This window comes from Gossypium hirsutum, chromosome D12, assembly GCF_007990345.1.
Source record: "Gossypium hirsutum isolate 1008001.06 chromosome D12, Gossypium_hirsutum_v2.1, whole genome shotgun sequence".
In the NCBI taxonomy this organism is placed as follows: Eukaryota; Viridiplantae; Streptophyta; class Magnoliopsida; order Malvales; family Malvaceae; genus Gossypium; species Gossypium hirsutum.
This window is the reverse complement of record NC_053448.1, coordinates 55,273,781-55,294,281: the sequence shown is the minus strand read 5'-3', so window position 1 is coordinate 55,294,281 and position 20,501 is coordinate 55,273,781. Positions and strand designations below refer to the sequence as shown.

The window sequence follows — 20,501 nt, the reverse complement described above, 5'->3', positions numbered from 1 at the left end:
CTTCGCTGTTCCTGTAATTCTCCCATGCACGAACGAATAACCCGTCTCCTCCGATGAACTTTCTCGCGCTTGTGCCGTAATTATTGCCATTTTCGGATATTTTCGAGTTCTGCATCCCACTTTTCTTGTTAAATAAATATATGGGGGTATAATACATCATATTTCACGCATTGAGAATATTAATACCAGATATAGAGATGTCCCGCTTCCGAAAATGAAATCAACAGTGCCACGAATATGGTAGTCCTTAAAGAAATGGTTTCCCCTATCATCGCACAAAGTGTCCTGGAAGCCAATGATCTTGCAGTTATAGAAAGCCGACCTGTCGTCGGAGACTCTCATAACAACCGCTTGTGCTCATACCATTTTCCCATCTGGCCTAGGGGCAAAATTCTATATACATAACATGCCACCATAAAAAAAACCTTTAATAATCAATTCAATAAAGGAAAGATCATGGTTGTCTAAACTCTACATTAACTTAACACAATATTGAGATTAGTACCCACAAAGTAACTACTCTCAGTAATAAGAGTCGCACTATCTAAGGATCCATATTGCTTGGCTGTGCCGTCAAATGTCAAATTTGGCATGTTTTTAGGATCTCCTAACAATGTAATGAAAGGCTTATTTCATTCAATTCTAATTTTCTCTTTGTAAGATCCAGGTCTGATGGATATAATCACGCGTTTGGCGTTCCCTGATGGAATGCTTTCGATGGCTATGGCTATCGTATCAAATTCCCCACCCCCGCCTTGCATCAGCTTTGTGATTCTAGGTTTTGTCTCGGCTTGAACCAATTCAGGGTCTAAGGTTGTACCCTTTCCTTCACCGGCTTGATAATGCCGTTAAACCAAGCTTCTACTTGGGATTTACCTGCCGGTATTGGTTGTGACACAACAACCGGAGCAAAGAGGAAAATACTTACACATATTGCTAAAGCATAAATTGAATACTTAAGCACATTGCTAAAGCATAAACTTCATTACCCTCGATTCTTTTTCCATCCATTTCCTTCTTCTTCTTCTTCCCTTTTAAAAAAGTGAGTAATTTGTTTATTTTCTTCGTTTATTGATTAGTGAAGTTGTCTTTGAATTCTAAGTGACTCCAATTTATAAGATAAATTGGTGACTAAAAAATATTTTAAAAAAATTAGCCTTGAAGGATTCCTCATATTGCCACTCATTTGCGTAGTTCTTGGTGCAACCATTGCTACAGTTCATACCAAGCATTTGGTAGTTGATCGTCATTAATGAGTATAAATTGAATATAATTGTTGCCAAATACACGAAATTGGGACTTGACACACCCATGATCACTGAACAATAATCCTAAGTGCAAAACTTAAACCGGGTGAATTTAATGTAAGGAATGGAAATATTTTATGTTGTTGCCTTCATTTGTTGCCCCGTTAATACTTACTTGTTTATTTAAAAGTTATTACTTATCTATTAGGTTTATATAAATGAGGAAAAGTTTGATTCTAATTGGAAATTGCCAATTAAGTTTTGTGTTTCCTTTTCTTTCATTCGTGAAAGGTGGAAAAAATTTATTGATAGAATCTACGAAACACAATACCGAACATAAAATATCTATAAAGTACTAAGTTTTTAAATAAAAATATAAATTTTATAGGGCAATTTCAAACAAGTTGTGATTATATAAAACATAGGGAATAAATCTTAAAGTATATTATAGGAACAAATTTAAATTAAGCAAGTATTTATATTACTAAAAAAGAATCAAATAGTAATTAACAAAGTTAATGTTTATATTACTTCCATACTTTGTGGTCACAACATCAGCAGCAGTTTTGGCCTAAAATTCCATCATTAACTCTCGGTTCATCTCAAAAAACCACATAACCTTTTTCTAGCTATCAAATACAATAAAATCTATTAAAAAACTAAGTTAACTACTTAAACTGTAAAAACATATATTATTAAAAAATGACTTGATTTAGCTATTAACAAAAGCCAAAATTATGTGAAAAGGGCTATAAATAACATTACAAATCGCGGATTCGAGCATGAAGTCGTGTACTTGATATACCGTAATTCCGTGTTGTAGATTAAAAAAATTTCCATACTTTAGGAGGTTGAAAGCAAGTATTTTCGTTAGATTTTAATTATGTTCTTGCAACTTTTCTTAAATGTAATGTGATGTACAAATTGAGCTTTTTATTGACCTTAGGGGCTGAATGAGGTCTAAGGGGAAGCTAATGAACTATGTAAGTGTGCAGGAGACCATTAGAAGGCATAATAAACAGATGCTGGTCACATGTCGCAACACAAAATGATCAATGTAGCAACTAAGAGAGAAGAATAAAGAAATCACGAAACTACCTCTGATGTTGCGACACAATATAAGGGTGTTGCGACATACCCCTAAAGATATCCCAAGAGGAGTGTATAGAATCCTTTGTTGCGACACAGGTCCTGATGTGTCGCGACATCGACTCTGGACGGAAACTAACACGAGCCAGAGGGCGTTTTGGTCTGCATAATCAAACTTAAAGATCTAGAACTTCAACTAACCTAGGGTTAACGACGAAGGCCACCTGAAATCTATAAATAGGATCTTTTTTCACATGTTACAGACATCAATTCCTAAGTATAGTTTTTTTTCTTTTAATTCCAGTTCAGATATTCTTTCTTTTAAGTTTTTAGATTTATGTTCAAGTTGTTCTTACTTTATCTCGAGAGATCTGATTTGTAAAGACGATCAAACTTTGTGAATTCATATTCATCTTTACTACAAATCAGGTATTTTCTTAAACTCTACACCTCAATTCAATTATCATGTTCTACTTTAACTCAATTCAATATTATTTATGAAAACCATGAGGAACTAATCCCTCTATGGAAGATTAGCGAGTGGAGGTATGGTTTGTTAACTATTTTATAGGGCTACTCAACGGATCAACTGTTTGGGAAAGGAAGAACCTAAACCCTAGGAAGTCATTAAGGGGGGCATGAAGCCAGCAAATACTAAATAAATAATTAAAATAAGTTTATCAAAGAAAAATTAATTAAAATACTAACTGCTTGTCAAAATCGTGGTCCCAAATCCACTATTTCTAACACCACTGAAAACGAGCTGTTACACAAATATACAGTAATGGTCCATTTATTTGCTAAAATGCAAAAGTTTGTGAAATCACCTTGACTTATTGAATCAATGAACTTGGATATATGATAGATATTATTACATAATTTTAACTTGATATGATGGAAATTTTCTACATAATGGAAAATATCAACATCCTTACTATTAATAAAAATAAGACTAAATTCTGCTTCTTATTGACATTTGGCTATTTGTTAAAATACAAGCCATGGGAAGGGGAAATAAAATAAATAAAATAAAATGGATGGCTAGTGTAGCGACCTAAAAAATTTGGCACAGGCGCTAGTCGAAGTAATTATTAAAAAGTTGAAAAATTGAATCTCGATTTTATTTGAAATAGGAGTCGCCACCGATCTTTTTTATAGGTGTGATTGGACACCTAATAAATTCTCTTTTTAGAAGAAATTTTTTTTTTTAAAATTTCTTTCTAAAAAAGAGGTAATTTTAGGTCTACGTGAAAATCCTGAGAAAATTAGAGTTCGGGAGTCGGTTACGCGCGAGGAAGGTATTAGCACCCTCGCGACGCCCATAATTGGTATCTCGTTAAACGTGTGTTGTCTTAATTTTCAAAAATACAAGTTCAATTTAATAGTTAATTGCGATCCGATCACAATACGAATTTTTTTTAAAACACAAAGATTTTTGAAACAAATATTTTTAAAAAAAATGAAAATTTATGAAACATGCGATTTTTTTGAAAACACGAAAATTTTCAAAACACCGAAATTTTTGAAAACACGAGGATTTTTGAAATACGAAAAATTTTGAAACCACAAAAATTTTTGAAAACACGGAAATTTTAGAAACACAAAAATTTTAGAAACATAAAAAAATTTAAAACATGAAAATTTGTGAAACACGAGAATTGTTGAAAATACAAAAAATTTTTGAATACACGAAAATTTTTGAAACACAAATTTTAGAAACATGGAAATTTTTAGAAAACACGGAAAATTTTGAAAAATAGAATCTTTTGAAAACAGGAATATTTTTTGAAACACGAGAAAAATTATTTTGAAGCCACGAAAATTTCGAAACATGGAAATTTTTTGTGAAAACACGAAATTTTTTGAATATTTACATTTTTTAAAAGGGCGTATCGTGTTTAACATAAACCGGTGATATTCACCCAACATAGCGATGAAATCAACGATTTAATGTTAAATTGATTCGTTACCTTATCTATTAAAATTATTTAAAATAAAATAAAATTAAAATTGAATTAAATTAAAAATATAAATACCAAAATATAAAAATATAAAATGCATAAAATGTTAATAATATTAAAAGGAAATAACATAAAAATACGAGGGTTAAATTTAAAATGAAATAAACAAAATTACCGAAAAGCTCCCCAAACACGAGCTTCGTCGAACGGGTTACACGAATTGAACCTCTTTTTTTTCTTTTTCTCTTTTTCTCTTTTCTTCTTTTTTCTTCTCTTTTTTCTTCTTTTTTTTTTCCTTTTTTCTTCTTTTTTCTCTTTTTTTTTTCTACTGGGCTGCCTTCTGGATTTAGGCTTCCTGGGCCGTGCTGCTAGGCCTGAGGGGGCTGCTGGAACGGGCCTGGCCTGCTGCTGCGCTGCTAGGCTGTGCTGGAATGGCCTGCTGTTTGGGCCTGGGTTGCTGGGCCTGAATAGGCCTGTTGCTGTTTTTTAGGGCCTGCTGTTTGGGCCTTGTAGCCTGCTAAGCTGCTGGTGTTGGGTCGGGTCACGGGTCGGGTCGTGGGTCGGGTCGGTCTGACCTGACTATTTTCAAAAATTTTTTTTTGTTTTTCTTCTTCTCCTTCTCCTTCTTCTTCTTCTTCTCTTGGAAACTCTAGCCCGCCGCTGCCGTTTCTGCTTCACGCCGTCGTGACTGCCTTCCCCTCTTTTCTCTTCTTCCTTTCTTCCTCTTCTTTCTCTTTTCTCTCCTTTCTCTTTTTTCTCCTATTTCCCTTTTTTTCAAACTTTCTTCTCCTCCTTCGTGGGGTCTCTTTTTGGGGGGTTTTTAAACCCATTTATAACTGTTTTTCTCTTCCTTTTTGCAGGGATTAGGTGGCTAGGGGAGAGGGAGGCCATGCCTTAGGTCGGTGGTCGAAAATCACAGGGTAGGTGTGCAAGTTACTGCCAGAAGGACCATATTGCAAACGTAGCAAAACTTCTGGGGCCAAAACATAATTTTGAGAAAACTTAAGGGTCATAATGTAATTTCAAAAATTTTATGGGTTAAAATGTAGTTTAAAAAAATTTTAAGGGTTAAAATATAATTTTAGGAAAATTTAGGGGTTAAAATGCAATTTTAAAAAGTTTAAGGGCCAAAATGTAATTTTTTTTATTTTTTGTATTTTTTTGAATTAAAAAAAAACACGAAATCGATATGGACAAAATTTAGTGATTACAGCTGCCCCTCTTTGCTCATCGCTGTGAAACGGGGATAGAGCAAAGACTTAAAAGCACTGAATTTTGTTCAACTATTCAAAAATTTTCTTTTTATTTGAAAAGCAGAAATCAAGAATAGCTCAGCGTGCAACCCAAAGCTCAACTCTCCTTTCGAATTATGAGTTGATTTTTTGGAAAACAGAAACTGAAAAGAATACATTGGCATGCGATCCGAGGCTCCACTCACCTCTCGCAATATGAGTTGATTTTTTTTTAGAAGTAAAATTTGAAAAATACCTCGACTGGACTCGAGGCTCAACTCACCTCTTGCAATATGAGTTGATTTTTGCAAAAATAGATATTTAAAATACCTCAGCATGCGACCCGAGGCTCAACTCATCTCTCGTAATGAGTTGATTTTTGAAAAACAGAAATTTAAAAGAAATACCTCGTCATGTGTCGGAGGCTCAACTCACCTCTCGCAATATGAGCTGATTTTTTAAAAAACAGAAATTAAAAAGAAATACCTCGGCATGGTCCGAGGCTCAACTCACCTCTCGCAATATGAGTTGATTTTTTGAAAAACATAAATTTAAAAGAAATACCTCGGCATGGTCCGAGGCTCAACTCACCTCTCGCAATATGAGTTGATTTTTTTGAAAAAGAAAAAAAAAGAAATTTAAAAGAAATACCTCAGCGTGACCCGATGCTCAACTCACCTCTCGTATTATGAGTTGATTTTTGAAAAAAATAGAAATTAAAAAAATACCTCAGCGTGACCCGAGGCTCAACTCACCTCTCGTAATGAGTTGATTTTTGAAAAACAGAAATTTAAAAGAAATACCTCGGCATGTGTCGGAGGCTCAACTCATCTCTCGCAATATGAGCTAATTTAAAAAAAATAGAAATTAAAAAGAAATACCTCGGCATGGTCCGAGGCTCAACTCACCTCTCGCAATATGAGTTGATTTTTTGAAAAACATAAATTTAAAAGAAATACCTCGGCATGGTCCGAGGCTCAACTCACCTCTCGCAATATGAGTTGATTTTTTTGAAAAAGAAAAAAAAGAAATTCAAAAGAAATACCTCAGCGTGACCCGATGCTCAACTCACCTCTCGTATTATGAGTTGATTTTTGAAAAAAACAGAAATTAAAAAAAATACCTCAGCGTGACCCGAGGCTCAACTCACCTCTCGTATTATGAGTTGATTTTTGAAAAAAAACAGAAATTAAAAATACCTCAGCATGACCCGAGGCTCAACTCACCTCTCGTATTATGAGTTGATTTTTGAAAAAACAGAAATTAAAAAATACCTCAGCGTGACCCGAGGTTCAACTCACCTCTCGTACTATGAGTTGATTTTTGTAAAACAACAGAAATTAAAAATACCTCAGACCCGAGGCTCAACTTACCTCTCATATTATGAGTTGAGTTTTGAAAAAACAAAAATTAAAAAATACCTCAGCGTGACCCGAGGCGCAACTCACCTCTCGTACTATGAGTTGATTTTTGAAAAACAACAGAAATTAAAAATACCTCAGTGTGTCCCGAGGCTCAACTCACCTCTCGTATTATGAGTTGATTTTTGAAAAAATAGAAATTAAAAAAATACCTCAGCGTGACCCGAGGCTCAACTCACCTCTCGTACTATGAGTTGATTTTTGAAAAACAATAGAAATTAAAAATACCTCAGCGTGACTCGAGGCTCAACTCACCTCTCGTATTATGAGTTGATTTTTGAAAAAAAAATAAAAAATAAAAATACCTCAGCGTGACCCGAGGCTCAACTCACCTCTCGTATTATGAGTTGATTTTTGGAAAAAACAGAAATTTAAAAAAATATTTCTTGAAAGAAACTGGGTTTCAAAAAACATCTGGTGAAACAAAAAGCATTGTTCTTCATTGATTTTGTGCAGCTTTCTCCCAGTATTCCTTGCTCTACTGGTATACCTGTATATGTCATGTATGATGTTATTATGATATGCACATGTTTGTCCTAAATGCTTTTATGTCTAACATGATCATGCATGCACTCTGGGTTGTTTGTCACATGACCCTTTCTGACTTTCGTGAGGGCCTTCATTCATTGCCTCCATTCTCGACTTTCTCTCAGGTTTTGTATTCATCTTCAAATTTTACAAATAATCCACGCTTCGTCCTGGATCGTTTCGAGCACGGCTTCTTGTGTAGAAGATTTCAAGCTTCTGAGAATGCTTCAAATATTGCGACTTCGTCATTGAACTCCCCATTCAAGTCACTTTGATCCTTTAAACCCGGGCCCACTTCATTAGGACGTCATTTTGGGTTTTCATCCTAATCCTTTTGTTTATCAAGACGCCCTTTTTGGGTTTTCATCTTGATTTTTCTTTTTCTTTTTTTCTTTTTTTTCTTTTTTTAGGCATAATATTTCTTCACAACATCTGAGTTCACTGGATTAGGTAATTCTTTCCCGTCCATCTCAGTGAGAATCAGAGCCCCTCTCGAGAATGCCTTTTTTACAACGTATGGCCCTTCCCAATTTGGTGACCATTTCCCTCGAAAGTCCTTTTGTATCGGGAGGATCTTTCTTAGGACAAGCTCTCCTTCGCGAAATTCTCTTAGCTGCACTTTCTTGATCATGGGCCATGATCATTCTTTTCTGATACATCTGTCCATGACAAATTGCCTTCAAGCATTTCCCTTCAATAAGGTTTAGTTGATCATACCGAGCTTGAACCCACTCTGATTCTTCTAACTTTGTCTCCATCAAAACGCGCAGGGATGGTATCTCTACTTCGATAGGCAGAACGGCCTCCATCCCGTAGACTAGAGAAAAAAGAGTTGCCCCTGTAGACGTCCGTACAAAGGTGCGATATGCGTACAAAGCGAATGGTAGCTTATTGTGCCAGTCTTTATATGTCTCAGTCATCTTCCCGATAATCCTCTTTATATTCTTATTAGCCGCTTCTACCGCTCCGTTCATCTTCGGGCGATAGGGTGAAGAATTATGATGCTTTATCTGAAATTGCTCACATACTTCTTTCATCATCTTGTTGTTCAAATTTAAAGAATTATCTGAAATGATTCTTTCAGGCAGACCGTATCGACATATGATCTCCTTTTTTAAGAACCTACAGACTGCAGCCTTTGTAACATTAGCAAACGAAGTGGCTTCTACCCATTTTGTGAAGTAGTCTATAACCACAAAGATGAATCGATGCCTATTGGAAGCTTTTGGGGAAATTGGCCCTATAACATCCATCCCCCACATAGAAAAAGGCCACGGAAAAGTCATGACATGAAGGGGCGATGGAGCTGCATGAATTTTGTCGCCATAAATTTGACATTTGTGGCACTTTCGTGCGTAGCCAATGCAATCCCTTTCCATCGTCAGCCAATAATAACCAAGTCTCATAATCTGTCTGGCCATGGTGAAACCACTAGCATGCGTTCAACAAATTCCTTCATGAACCTCCTCAAGTATCTTTCTAGCTTCAACAGCGTCCACGCACCTCAGGAGCACTTGATCTTTTCCCCTTTTGTATAGAATATCCCCGTCAAGAACAAATCCAATCGCCATTCTTCTGATTGTTCCTTTGTCATTCTCGTTTGCTTGCTCGGGGTACCTTTGATTCTTGATGTACTCTAGGATATCATGGAACCATGGTCATCCATCTGACTCCTTCTCAATGCTAAAACAATGTGCGGGGGTCTTATATATGCTCATTTGGATAGACATTATTTCAGTTTCTCTGTTTGCTTTGAACATTGAAGCCAGGGTGGCCAGAGCATCAGCCAATTGGTTCTCTTCTCGTGGAAAGTAGTTAAAAGTCACTTCCTAGAATTCTTTGACCAATTTCATAACGAGATCATGATATTTGACTAATTTCAAATCCCTCACTTCCCAATTTCCACGGATTTGGTAAATGACTAATGCTGAGTCCTCGTGTACTTCTAAGATTTCAATTTTCCTCTCGATAGCTGCACGAAGTCCCATGATGCAAGCTTCATACTCTGCTATATTATTGGTACAGAAGAAGTTCAATTTGGCAGTGAGCGGGTAATGATCTCCTTCTGGTGACACTAAGACTGCTCCGACCTCATGCCCCAATACATTCGATGCACCATCAAAGCTCATCTTCCATGATTTCTCTTTTGATGACTCACCCTCTTTTTCTGAAATGCACATCAAGTCTTCATCTGGGAAATCAAATCTCAAAGGTTCGTATTCTTCTACTATTCGACTTGCCAAGAAGTCAGCTATCGTGCTTCCCTTTATCAATTTTTGGCTCACATACATGATGTCATACTCAGTCAGTAAGATCTACCATCGTGCCATTCTTCCTGAGAGTGCAGGTGACTCCATCATGTACTTTATTGGATCCAGTTTTGAAATTAACCATGTCGTATGATACAACATATATTGTCTGAGCCTTCAAACCGTCCAAATCAATGCGCAACAAAACTTCTCAATTGAAGGGTACTTTGCCTCATATTCTGTGAACTTTTCGTTGAGGTAGTAAATCGCCTTTTCTCTTTTCCCTGACTCATCATGTTGCCCCAATACGTAACCCATTGAGTTTTCAAACACGGTCAGGTACAATATTAAGGGTTTTTCAGGAGTCGGCGGTACTAGTATCGGAGGATTAGACAAATACTCTTTTATCTTGTCAAAGGTTGCTTGGCATTCCTCGTTCCATTCTCCCGGATTATGTTTTCAAAGGAGTCGAAAAATTAGATCACACTGATTAGTAAGTTGAGCAATGAATCGAGCAATGTAATTCAACCTTCCTAAAAATCCTCTGACTTCTCTTTGTGTGCGCGGAGGAGGCAGTTCTTGTATAGCTTTTATCTTGTCTGGATCAACCTCGATACCTCTTTCACTGACAATGAAACCTAACAGTTTTCCCGAGGTAGCCCCAAACGTACATTTGGCTGGGTTAAGTTTCAACTGGAACTTTCTTAGCCTTTTGAACAGCTTCTTGAGATTCCCAACATGCTCTTTTTCTTCTCGAGATTTGGCAATCATATCATCGACATAAACTTCTATTTCTTTATGCATCATATCATGGAACAACGTCACCATGGCTCTCTGATATGTTGCCCCAGCAGTTTTTAATCCGAATGGCATTACTTTATAGCAGAAGGTTCCCTACATTGTTATGAATGCAGTTTTCTCCATGTCCTCGGGAGCCTTCTTTATCTGGTTATAACCTGAGAAGCCATCCATGAAAGAAAACAGAGAATGTTTTGCCGTATTATCCACCAAAGTGTCGATGTGTGGTAAAGGAAAGTTATCCTTAGGGCTTGCTTGATTCAGATCACGATAATCTACGCACATTTGCACCTTGCCATCTTTCTTCGGCACTGGGACTATATTAGAGCTTCCTATAAGCTCTCATCCTTAGGGCCAGCGTCAAATTGTTTCTTGACTTCTTCTTTTATCTTCAACAGCATTTCAGGTCTCATCCTTCTTAGCTTCTGTTGAACAGGTTTACATTCTGGTTTCAATGGGAGCTTATGGACCACAATATCTGTGTTCAACCCTGGCATATCTTGATAAGACCAGGAAAACACATCCTTGTACTCATGGAGCAAAGCGATTAAGTCTTACTTTGTATTTTCTGCAATAGAAGTCCCAATCTTCACTTCTTATTTCTTTTCTTCACTCCCCAAGTTCACTACTTCAACAGATTCTTGATGGGGTAGGATCTGTTTCTCTTATTGTTCTACCATTCTCAGTAAGTCAGGAGACGAGACACAATCTTAAACATTTTCGTCAGCTTCAAATTCTCCTAAACAAACAGTCTTCTCGAAATCGATTTCAGGACTCGTAACGGGATTGTTCATGCCATTAATATCTGAGCACCTGAAAGGTGGATGGAAATAAAACTATAGAGGAACATCAAAGTATTGGAATCAACACACACAATGTTATGGAATGTTATGATATATGTGTAAGAGAAAGCTATAAGAAGCAGGAATAATTGCGACACTAATTGAAATGAAAAGACCATGACAAAATGCATCTTCATTAATGTTCATTGAAATGATAAAGAGCAAACATAAGCTCTTACAAACAGAATCCCATTATTTAGGGACACACAAAATAATGGAGAATTAACATTGAGCATTACTCTGGAGAGGACTTAGAAACTACAAGGAGGTCCACAGCAGTCCAGTTGTTCAACACATATCCTGGAGGACAGGGGCGTATCATTGAAAAATCCTTAATTGCATCACCCTCGCAGTCAACTACATTTATACTGATATTCTGAAAACCCCTTTCGATTAGTAACGGGATTTGCGGATTGTCTTGCCCTGGGTACATCACTCCTGCTGATGTGAATATTCTTGACAAAGGAGGATACACCAACGGCTCCCATTCTAATTCCCGGCTTGAAGCTCTCGTGATTTTTCGTTCTCGATCTTTCTATAATTGTTTTCTTCTTTGATGTACATCTGGCTTGAACCCCAAACCGTATCGACCTTTGTGGTGCATTGGTTTCAAAGCTCTAACCATCCTTTGTTGATATTTTCCCAAGCCTTTCCTCGCTCGAGCTCTTTTTCCCACAGTCAGCTTAATTCCCATCTTGGTATTCCTTGACAGTTTGGGAATGGGGATCTTATTCCCTTCGGCAACAAATGCAACATTAATAAATTCCAATGAGCGAAAAGAATATTCTACAGCATATTCTCTTATCTCGATGTAGGGTGCATCAGCAGAGATAGATGCGACGAAGTCTTCCTCACCAGTGACAGTAATCAAGCGGCCATCCATGATGAACTTTACTTTTTGATGGAGAGATGAAGGAACTGCCCCAGCAAAATGGATCCAATGTCTTCCTAAGAGGTAATTGTATGAAGGCGTGATGTCCATGACCTGGAACTCGATATCATATGCATATGACCCCACTTTTAGAGGAATTTGGATCTTTTCCATGACCTCTCGTCGTGTCTCATCAAATGCCCTTACTGTAGAATGACAAGGCCTCAGATAGGACATATCAACCGACATCCTAGAAAGCGTGGCCAAAGGCATAACATTGAGTGCAGATCCATTGTCAATGAGCACATTTGGTACTATGTAACCCTTGCAATTGGTTGTGATGTGCAATGCTTTTACGGAGCCCCTACCATTTGGCGGTATTTCGTCATCACTAAAAGAGATGAAATTATCTACATTCAGATTATTTACCCACCTATCAAGCTTTTCCACAGATACATTGTTCGCCACATAAGCTTGATTTAACACTTTTAGCAAAGCATTTCGATGTGGCTCCGAGTTCATCAATACAGATAGTACCGAGATTTAGGCCGGCTGCTTGTTTAATTGTTGTACAACGTTATATTCGCTGTGCTTAATGAACTTTAAGAACTCACATGCTTCCTCCTCATTCATAGCCTTTTTAACTTCTTACTCGGGTGGTATTTCAACATCGTCCTCAACCTCATACATTGGTGCTTTTCCTTTTTGGCTCAGACCAGTAACCTTCTTCTTTGGCTCAACCGTCTCGGAAGAATAACATCTTCCGCTGTGAGTAAAATATCCTACTCCGCTAACACCTTCACTCACAACCTTGGACTTTTCACCCTAAGGTACAATGATATTGACATCATAATTCCACGGCACTGCCTTGTTGTCCTTGTAAGGGAAAGGAGCAGGTACTTCAATTATGAAACTTGGTTTAACTTCTCGACTAACTTCTTCCTTCTTTGCCTCGTAATAAATCACCAAAGGTCTATCGGAGCTATAAGGGAAAACTGCTGATTGATTATCAGAGGCACATATTTCTTTTTCCTTGGCCCCCTCTATCCTATCAAAGACCTTGACCTCCTTGTTATCCATCATGTCCTGAAGTAACTTTCTAAATTCCTTACAAGATTGGATGTCATGCCCTTCGACGCCATGGAAATCACAGAAACCTTGGTCTTTTGTACTAGCTTCTTTGAGAATTCTACTAAACGGATGGAGCAAGCCATTTTCAACCATCAACTCCCATACCTTCTGCAAAGGTGTTCTTACTTCGGCAACATAACCTTTGGCTTGCCAATCGTCTTCATCTGCCACCGCATTTACATTCCCACCAGTATGGTTAGGAAGAGAATTTCCTGTCACATTGCTAACACCATCGAATCGTAAAATGACAGCATCGATGAGACCTTGAACCCTCTTTTTAAAGGCCAAACAGTTTTCTGTAGAGTGTCCCTGATTCCCAGCGTGATACACACAACTAGCGTTAGAATCATACCACTTCGGGTATGGGGGCTTCAGGGGTGCTATATAATGTGGGGATATTAATTTTTTTTCCAATAGCTTCGGGTATAATTCTCCATATGATACGAGAATTAGTGTAAACTGAGGTATTTCAGAATTAGGTCTTGCTGGTCTTTGTTCATTTTTTAGTTGGTTTTGTATAGGCATGGTATTTGGTGGGAACATGGTGAATGGTCTTTGGTTGTTCATGGCATACACGGGGTAAGAGGGAGGTGTTTGATAGTAAGAACCTTGAGGAGGAAAGTAGAAGTTTGAAGGTGGGCGATAATGTGGTCATGATTGGGCGAGGCACGGATTGGAGGTACAGTGGCTCTCAGTTCCAACCATATGGGCTTCTACCTCTTTTTTCTTCACGGGTACTGCCCTCTTCGAACTCTCGGGGCCCTCCATTCTCCCACTCTTGACTGTGTTTTCAATAAGCTCCCCAGATATTACAATATCTGCAAAGTCCTTTGTGGCACTTCCTACCAATTTATCATAAATGGCGCTTTCAGAGTATTGATGAAGAGAACCGTTATCTCTGTCTTAGTTAATGGGGGCTTCATCTGAGCAGAGATATCCCTCCATCTTTGTGCATATTACCGAAAAGTCTCTGTCAGTTTTTTTTCCATCATTTGTAAAGTTAGTCGATCAGGAACCATATCTGATACATGCCTATATTGCTCATAGAATGCTGATGCCAAATCCTTTCATGATCGGATTCTCTCTCTATTGAGCTGATTATACCATCGAAGAGCTGAACCAACCAAACTATCTTGAAAGCAATGTACCAACAATTTATCATCGTTCACATAACCAGTCATCTTTTGGCAAACATGATCAGATGTGCCTTTGGACATCTTGTTCCATCATACTTCTCAAAATATGGCGCCTTAAATTTTAGGAGTAAAACCAGATCAGGTACCAAACTAAGCTCTTTGGCACTTAAAGCAGAGAAAACTTCAACACCTTCTACTACCCTGATCCTCTCTTCCAGGATTCTATATTTATCCTGGGCATTATTGTCATCAATTTTCAGCCTTGCTATTTCTACAGGATCATCTAAGTCTGGAACAATTGGATCTGAGGGATTTGCCCCAGGGTTCGACACAAACATTCCTTGTCCTAAATGAGCAGATGGAGCAGGATGTTGTTCCAGGACTGTGGATTCCCTTTGGGGATATCCTCTTTGCATTGTGTGGACATGAGGTGTAGTAAATCCTAGAGGATAAAGTGGATCTTGATTAGCTCTTGGCTGAGGCAGCTCTACGATATCAGTGCTCTACATAGGTTCCTTTCCTTTGACCAAAGCCGTCATCATTTCCATCATTTTGGCCATTTGATCCTTTTGCTCGAGTGATTCCTCTCGAGATCTCACCATCAAATCTCTTGCCCCTTGCTGTGACTTGGCTAGTTGCTCTTGCAACTCTCTTTGTGTCCTTTCCATCCTTTCCATTCTTTCATTGAGTTCGGTATCCATAGCTCTAGCTCTTAGGCGCATCCTATAAGAGTGACGTGATTCCAGACTCGTAGTGTAGCAACTGTGGATTAGACGGTTTTAACCTTAGCAAATGATTAGGGTGATATGTACATGCAATGAATGAATGAATGACTAATGAATACTGAATGTTAGTTATGCAAAAATATTTGGGCGTTTCATTAATCAAAAGAGTCTATTACAAAAAGTTTCGCCATCCTAGTTTAGCAGTTACACAAATTTCCTAGCCATATCGCCTTGTTTCTTTATTCGTTCTAGGAACTCTGATATGCTTGACCTTTGATTTGGAGGGTATTGGCAACTGAGAACTTCGGCTTCATCAGATAATTGCACTACCTGCGTAGCCTCATTGCGAATTTTGTTGACCAAACCACCGAGATGTATATCCTTTTCTTGGAGGGCTCTTTCATAGGCGCGGATGTCTCTGTCATGCTGACCATTCTTCTCTTCTAGAGCTCTCAGGAGGTCATCCAAATGTTGCTGATGAGCTTGCAGTGTACTTTTTATACTTTGAATTTTTTTTTAGCTCTTGACACTCAGACTGACTAGCCGTTAGTTCTGCAGACACAGTTTCGTATTCAACATTCTTCTTCCTCAATTCTATCATAGAACGTCCAGCTCTTTCCTCCTCCTTCTTCGCTTTGGTTTTCCAAAATTCCATCCCACTTTTGATATTGCTCAATTCCTCTTTCCAATTTGCCGATGATTTGCCCAAACCATTATTCCTTATAGTGCCTCTTAATTTCTTATTTTCCAAATGAAAGTCCCTTAAATCCGTTCTCGTAACCTCAACTTCTTTTTGGACTTCTTCAGTTCTGGATTTTTCAATTTGAACATCAATCTTCAGTTGGTAGTTTTCCTCCTGAAGAGAACTAATATCTCGTAACAGTTTAGCTTTTTCACGTTCAAATTCATGTCTTGCCAATTCTAGCTTGGACGGTATTTCCTTTGAGAACGGATTCTGGCAAGCAACGTCAATCGGCAGGGTTAGCTGACTCTTCACTCGTTGTTGCCTCCATATGTCATAATCTGCAGTGATAGTATCAGCATAGAGAGCCAACTCTATTAGGTAGATTTTCCTCCAAGAATTCCCGGTATCTCGCACCCTTTTCATGTAACCCTCACCCGTAAAGGCAAACTCCGATTGTGCCAATCCATTAGTAACTGGTACAAACTATCGCAAAGCGAACTGTCTCTGAACCATCAACGGAGCATATCCCACTCCTCCCCATAATCCTAGCAAAGGCACCCAGTCTTGGTTCTCACACTTGTATAACAAGACAGAGGGACCAATCTTTTTCAATGTGTGCTTCTAAAGGAGCGAATGTTTTTGAGAACATATGGAAAGGTGTGCGCTCCACTTTCCAAAAGTGGCTAAAAATCCAAACATTAAGTAACTGAGCGCATCCAATAAAACGCCTTTCCCCTTTCTTCCTACAAGCATTTAGGGACTAAAGTCTCGGCTAATATGGTTGGGACGGGGTTGATTCCTTGCTTTAATTTTTCAAAGAAATCCACTACCACGACTTCAATGTACCCGAGAACCTTTGGGAATATGACTAGTCCGTAAATAGCCAAGGCAAACAGATCTATCCTTCTCAAAGTATCTGGATGATTCTGAACTAACTCTCGAAGAGAAAACCATGGAACACAACTGACTTCATTCTTCTTTTTTATTTGTTTTTCTGCCCATGTATCAGTCATCCCCGTCAACTTCATTAACTTTTTCTTGAAGGTCATTGGTTTAGGCTCCTTCACATATATCTTATTGAATTGTACATTGTCGATGCGAAGCAGGGCAACATACTCTTCTATAGTCGGAGTCATATCTTCTTGATTGAAAGTGAAACACTGATAGGCAGGGTCCCAGAATCGAACCATGGCTTGGATCAACTGCTCGCTCACATTGATTGCTACCAAGTGAGCTATATCCCCGTATTTTTCAGTAAATATGCCTCTAGTATCTGAGTCCCACTGCTTCCAAATCCCAATCAAGTCTTCAAGATCATTCTGACGCACATTCAAGGTCACACGCTCGGGAAGATCAAAGGTGTATCCTTCCTTCAAACTGTCCCCTTTCGCTTTTTGAGTCCTCAAAGACCAATCTCGGACTACAACATTTTTCTTGGTTACTCGTGTAATTGACTCCTCCATCAGAAACCCATTTTTGGCAACCAATCTCTAATCAACACCTTCCTAATGAGATGCCTATGAAGCATGATGACAAACAGAATAAAAAACGAATAACCTCGGTTAGTGATCACAACAGATATAAACAGAGGAAAAAAGAAAAATAAGAACTAAGGAAAGTTAAACAAATTAAGCTAATCAATCATGCAATTTAGTGGAACAGACCCACATTTTTTTGCCCCAACAAGCTTTACAAAAACCTACCCCACATACCATCAGACAATCTATCCGACCCAATTTATTAAACAGACTCAATTCATTTGCAAATAAGTGTAAATGTAAAAGAAATAAAAGGTCAGAGGCGTTTCTCCCGTGTACTTATTTTGGTAACTATCAAACGGACGGAGGTTCGGCATGGCTCTAATTGGGTGGCTCGTACGGTTCACTATATATGGTTTTGGTTCTAGAAAGGAACTCGAATTGTCCATACTGTCACCTACTAAGGTTAGTACGGAGCCTCGGTCATCACCCATCACAGGCTCACGAGCTCAATTCGAGGGATTACATTTACTTTTGCCTATGCAGAGGGACAAGTTAACTCACGAAAGCATAAGTCATATGTAACCTGGAAGTAATTTACTAGCCTGTGCGGAGGGATGAGTTAACTCACGAAGGCGTAGCGTTTACTTCCACTTAAACGGACGGAGCCCGGGTAGAGAGCTCATGTTATGTAAGAATGCAAGTGCACGGTGTGTGGGGAGAAACTCACAAACCTTTTAATTTTTATTTTTACTAAAAAAACAAACTAAAACCATAAAACTTAAAGCTTAAAAAAACACAAAAATAAACACAAGTTAGAAAAATATTAATTTCAAAACCAGATGCGGATGCATGATTCTTCAAAAAAAAAAAATTCAAGGATCACGATTAAAAATTAATTTGAACAAGAATTTTTGAAAATTTGACAACGCGCGTTTAACATCAGATTCGACTCTCAAAAAATGTCCCCAGCGGAGTCGCCAGCTGTAGCGACATAAAAAATTTGGCGCAGGCGCTAGTCGAAGTAATTATTAAAAACTTGAAAAATCGAATCTCGATTTTATTTGAAATAGGAGTCGCCACCGATCTTTTTATAGGTGTGATCGGACACCTAATAAATTCTCTTTTTAGAAGAAAAATTTATTTTTTAAATTTTTTTCTAAAAAAAGGTAATTTTAGGTCTACGTGAAAATCCAGAAAAAATTAGAGTTCGGGAGTCGGTTACGCGCGAGGAAGGTATTAGCACCCTCGCGACGCCCATAATTGGTATCTCGTTAAACGCATGTTGTCTTAATTTTCAAAAATACAAGTTCAATTTAATAGTTAATCGCGATCCGATCAAAAAACGAATTTTTTTTAAAACACGAAGATTTTTGAAATAATTATTTTTTAAAAAAATGAAAATTTATGAAACACGAGATTTTTTTGAAAACACGAAAATTTTCAACACACTGAAATTTTTGAAAACATGAGGATTTTTGAAATACAAAAAATTTTGAAACCACGAAATTTTTGAAAACACGGAAATTTTTAAAACACGGGAATTTTTTGAAACACCGGAATTTTTGAAAACACGAAAATTTTTGAAATACGAAAATTTTAGAAACACAAAAATTTTTAAAAGACGACAATTTTTTGAAACACGATAATTTTTTTTAAAACATAAAAAAATTAAAACACGAAAATTTGTGAAACACGAGAATTGTTCAAAATACAAAAAATTTTTGAATACACGAAAATTTTTGAAACACAAATTTTAGAAACATGGAAATTTTTAGAAAACACGGAAAATTTTGAAAAATGGAATCTTTTGAAAACACGAATATTTTTGAAACACGAGAAAAATTATTTTGAAGCCACGAAAATTTCGAAACAAGGAAATTTTTTGTGAAAACACGAAATTTTTTGAATATTTACAATTTTTAAAAGGGCGTATCGTGTTTAACATAAACCGGTGATATTCACCCAACATAGCGATGAAATCAATGATTTAATGTTAATTCGATTCGTTACCTTATTTATTAAAATTATTTAAAATAAAATAAAATTGAAATTGAATTAAATTAAAAATATAAATACCAAAATATAAAAATATAAAAATGCATAAAATTTTAATAATATTAAAAGGAAATAACATAAAAATATGAGGGTTAAATTTAAAATGAAATAAACGAATTTACCGAAAAGCTCCCCAAACACGAGCTTCGTCGAACGGGTTACACGAATTGAACCTCTTTTTTTTCTTTTTCTCTTTTTTCTCTTTTTCTTTTTTCTTCTATTTTCTTCTCTTTTTTCTTCTTTTTTTCCTTTTTTCTTCATTTTCTCTTTTTTTTTCTGCTGGGCTGCCTGTTGGATTTGCGCTTGCTGGGCCTGAGGGGGCTGCTGGAACGGGCCTGGCTTGCTGCTGGGCTGTGCTGGAACGGTTTTTTTTGCTTTTTTTTAGGGCCTGCTGTTTGGGCCTTGTGGCCTGCTAAGCTGCTGGTGTTGGGTCGGGTCGTGGGTTGGGTTGGTCTGACCCGACTATTTTCAATTTTTTTTTGTTTTTTGTTTTTGTTGTTCTCCTTCTTCTTCTTCTTCTTCTCTTGGAAACTCTAGCCCGCCGCCGCCGTTGCTGCTTCACGCCGTCATGACTGCCTTCCCCTCTTTTCTCTTCTTCCTTTCTTCCTCTTCTTTCTCTTTTCTCTCCTATTTTCTTTTTTTTTTCAAACTTTCTCCTCCTCATTCGTGGGGTCTCTTTTTAGGGGTTTTTAAACCCATTTATAACTGTTTTTCTCTTCTTTTTTGCAGGGATTAGGTAGCTAGGGGAGAGGGAGGCCATGCCATAGGCCGGTGGCCAGAAATCACGGGGTAAGAGTGCAAGTTGTTGCCAGAAGGACCAGATTGCAAACGTAGCAAAACCTCTGGGGCCAAAACATAATTTTGAGAAAACTTAGGGGTCATAATGTAATTTCAAAACATTTATAGGTTAAAATCTATTTTAAAAATATTTTAGAGGTTTAAATATAATTTTAGAAAAATCTAGGGGTCAAAATATACTTTCAAAAAGTTTAGGGGCCAAAATATAATTTTTTATTTTTGTATTTTTTGAATTAAAAAGCCACCAAGTCG

At 37.4% G+C, this 20,501-nt stretch overlaps 1 protein-coding gene across 1 annotated transcript; it reads right to left on the bottom strand.

Moving 5' to 3' along the window:
• Positions 1-15,393: 15,393 nt before the first annotated feature.
• LOC121224285 (uncharacterized) lies at positions 15,394-19,706 on the bottom strand. The gene is made up of 2 exons (XM_041107238.1): positions 19,574-19,706; positions 15,394-17,432 (listed from the first exon to the last, which is right to left on the bottom strand). The coding sequence occupies exon 2, from the start codon at positions 17,376-17,378 to the stop codon at positions 16,659-16,661; it is 720 nt and encodes a 239-aa protein (XP_040963172.1). The 5' UTR covers positions 17,379-17,432; positions 19,574-19,706; the 3' UTR covers positions 15,394-16,658.
• Positions 19,707-20,501: the final 795 nt, after the last annotated feature.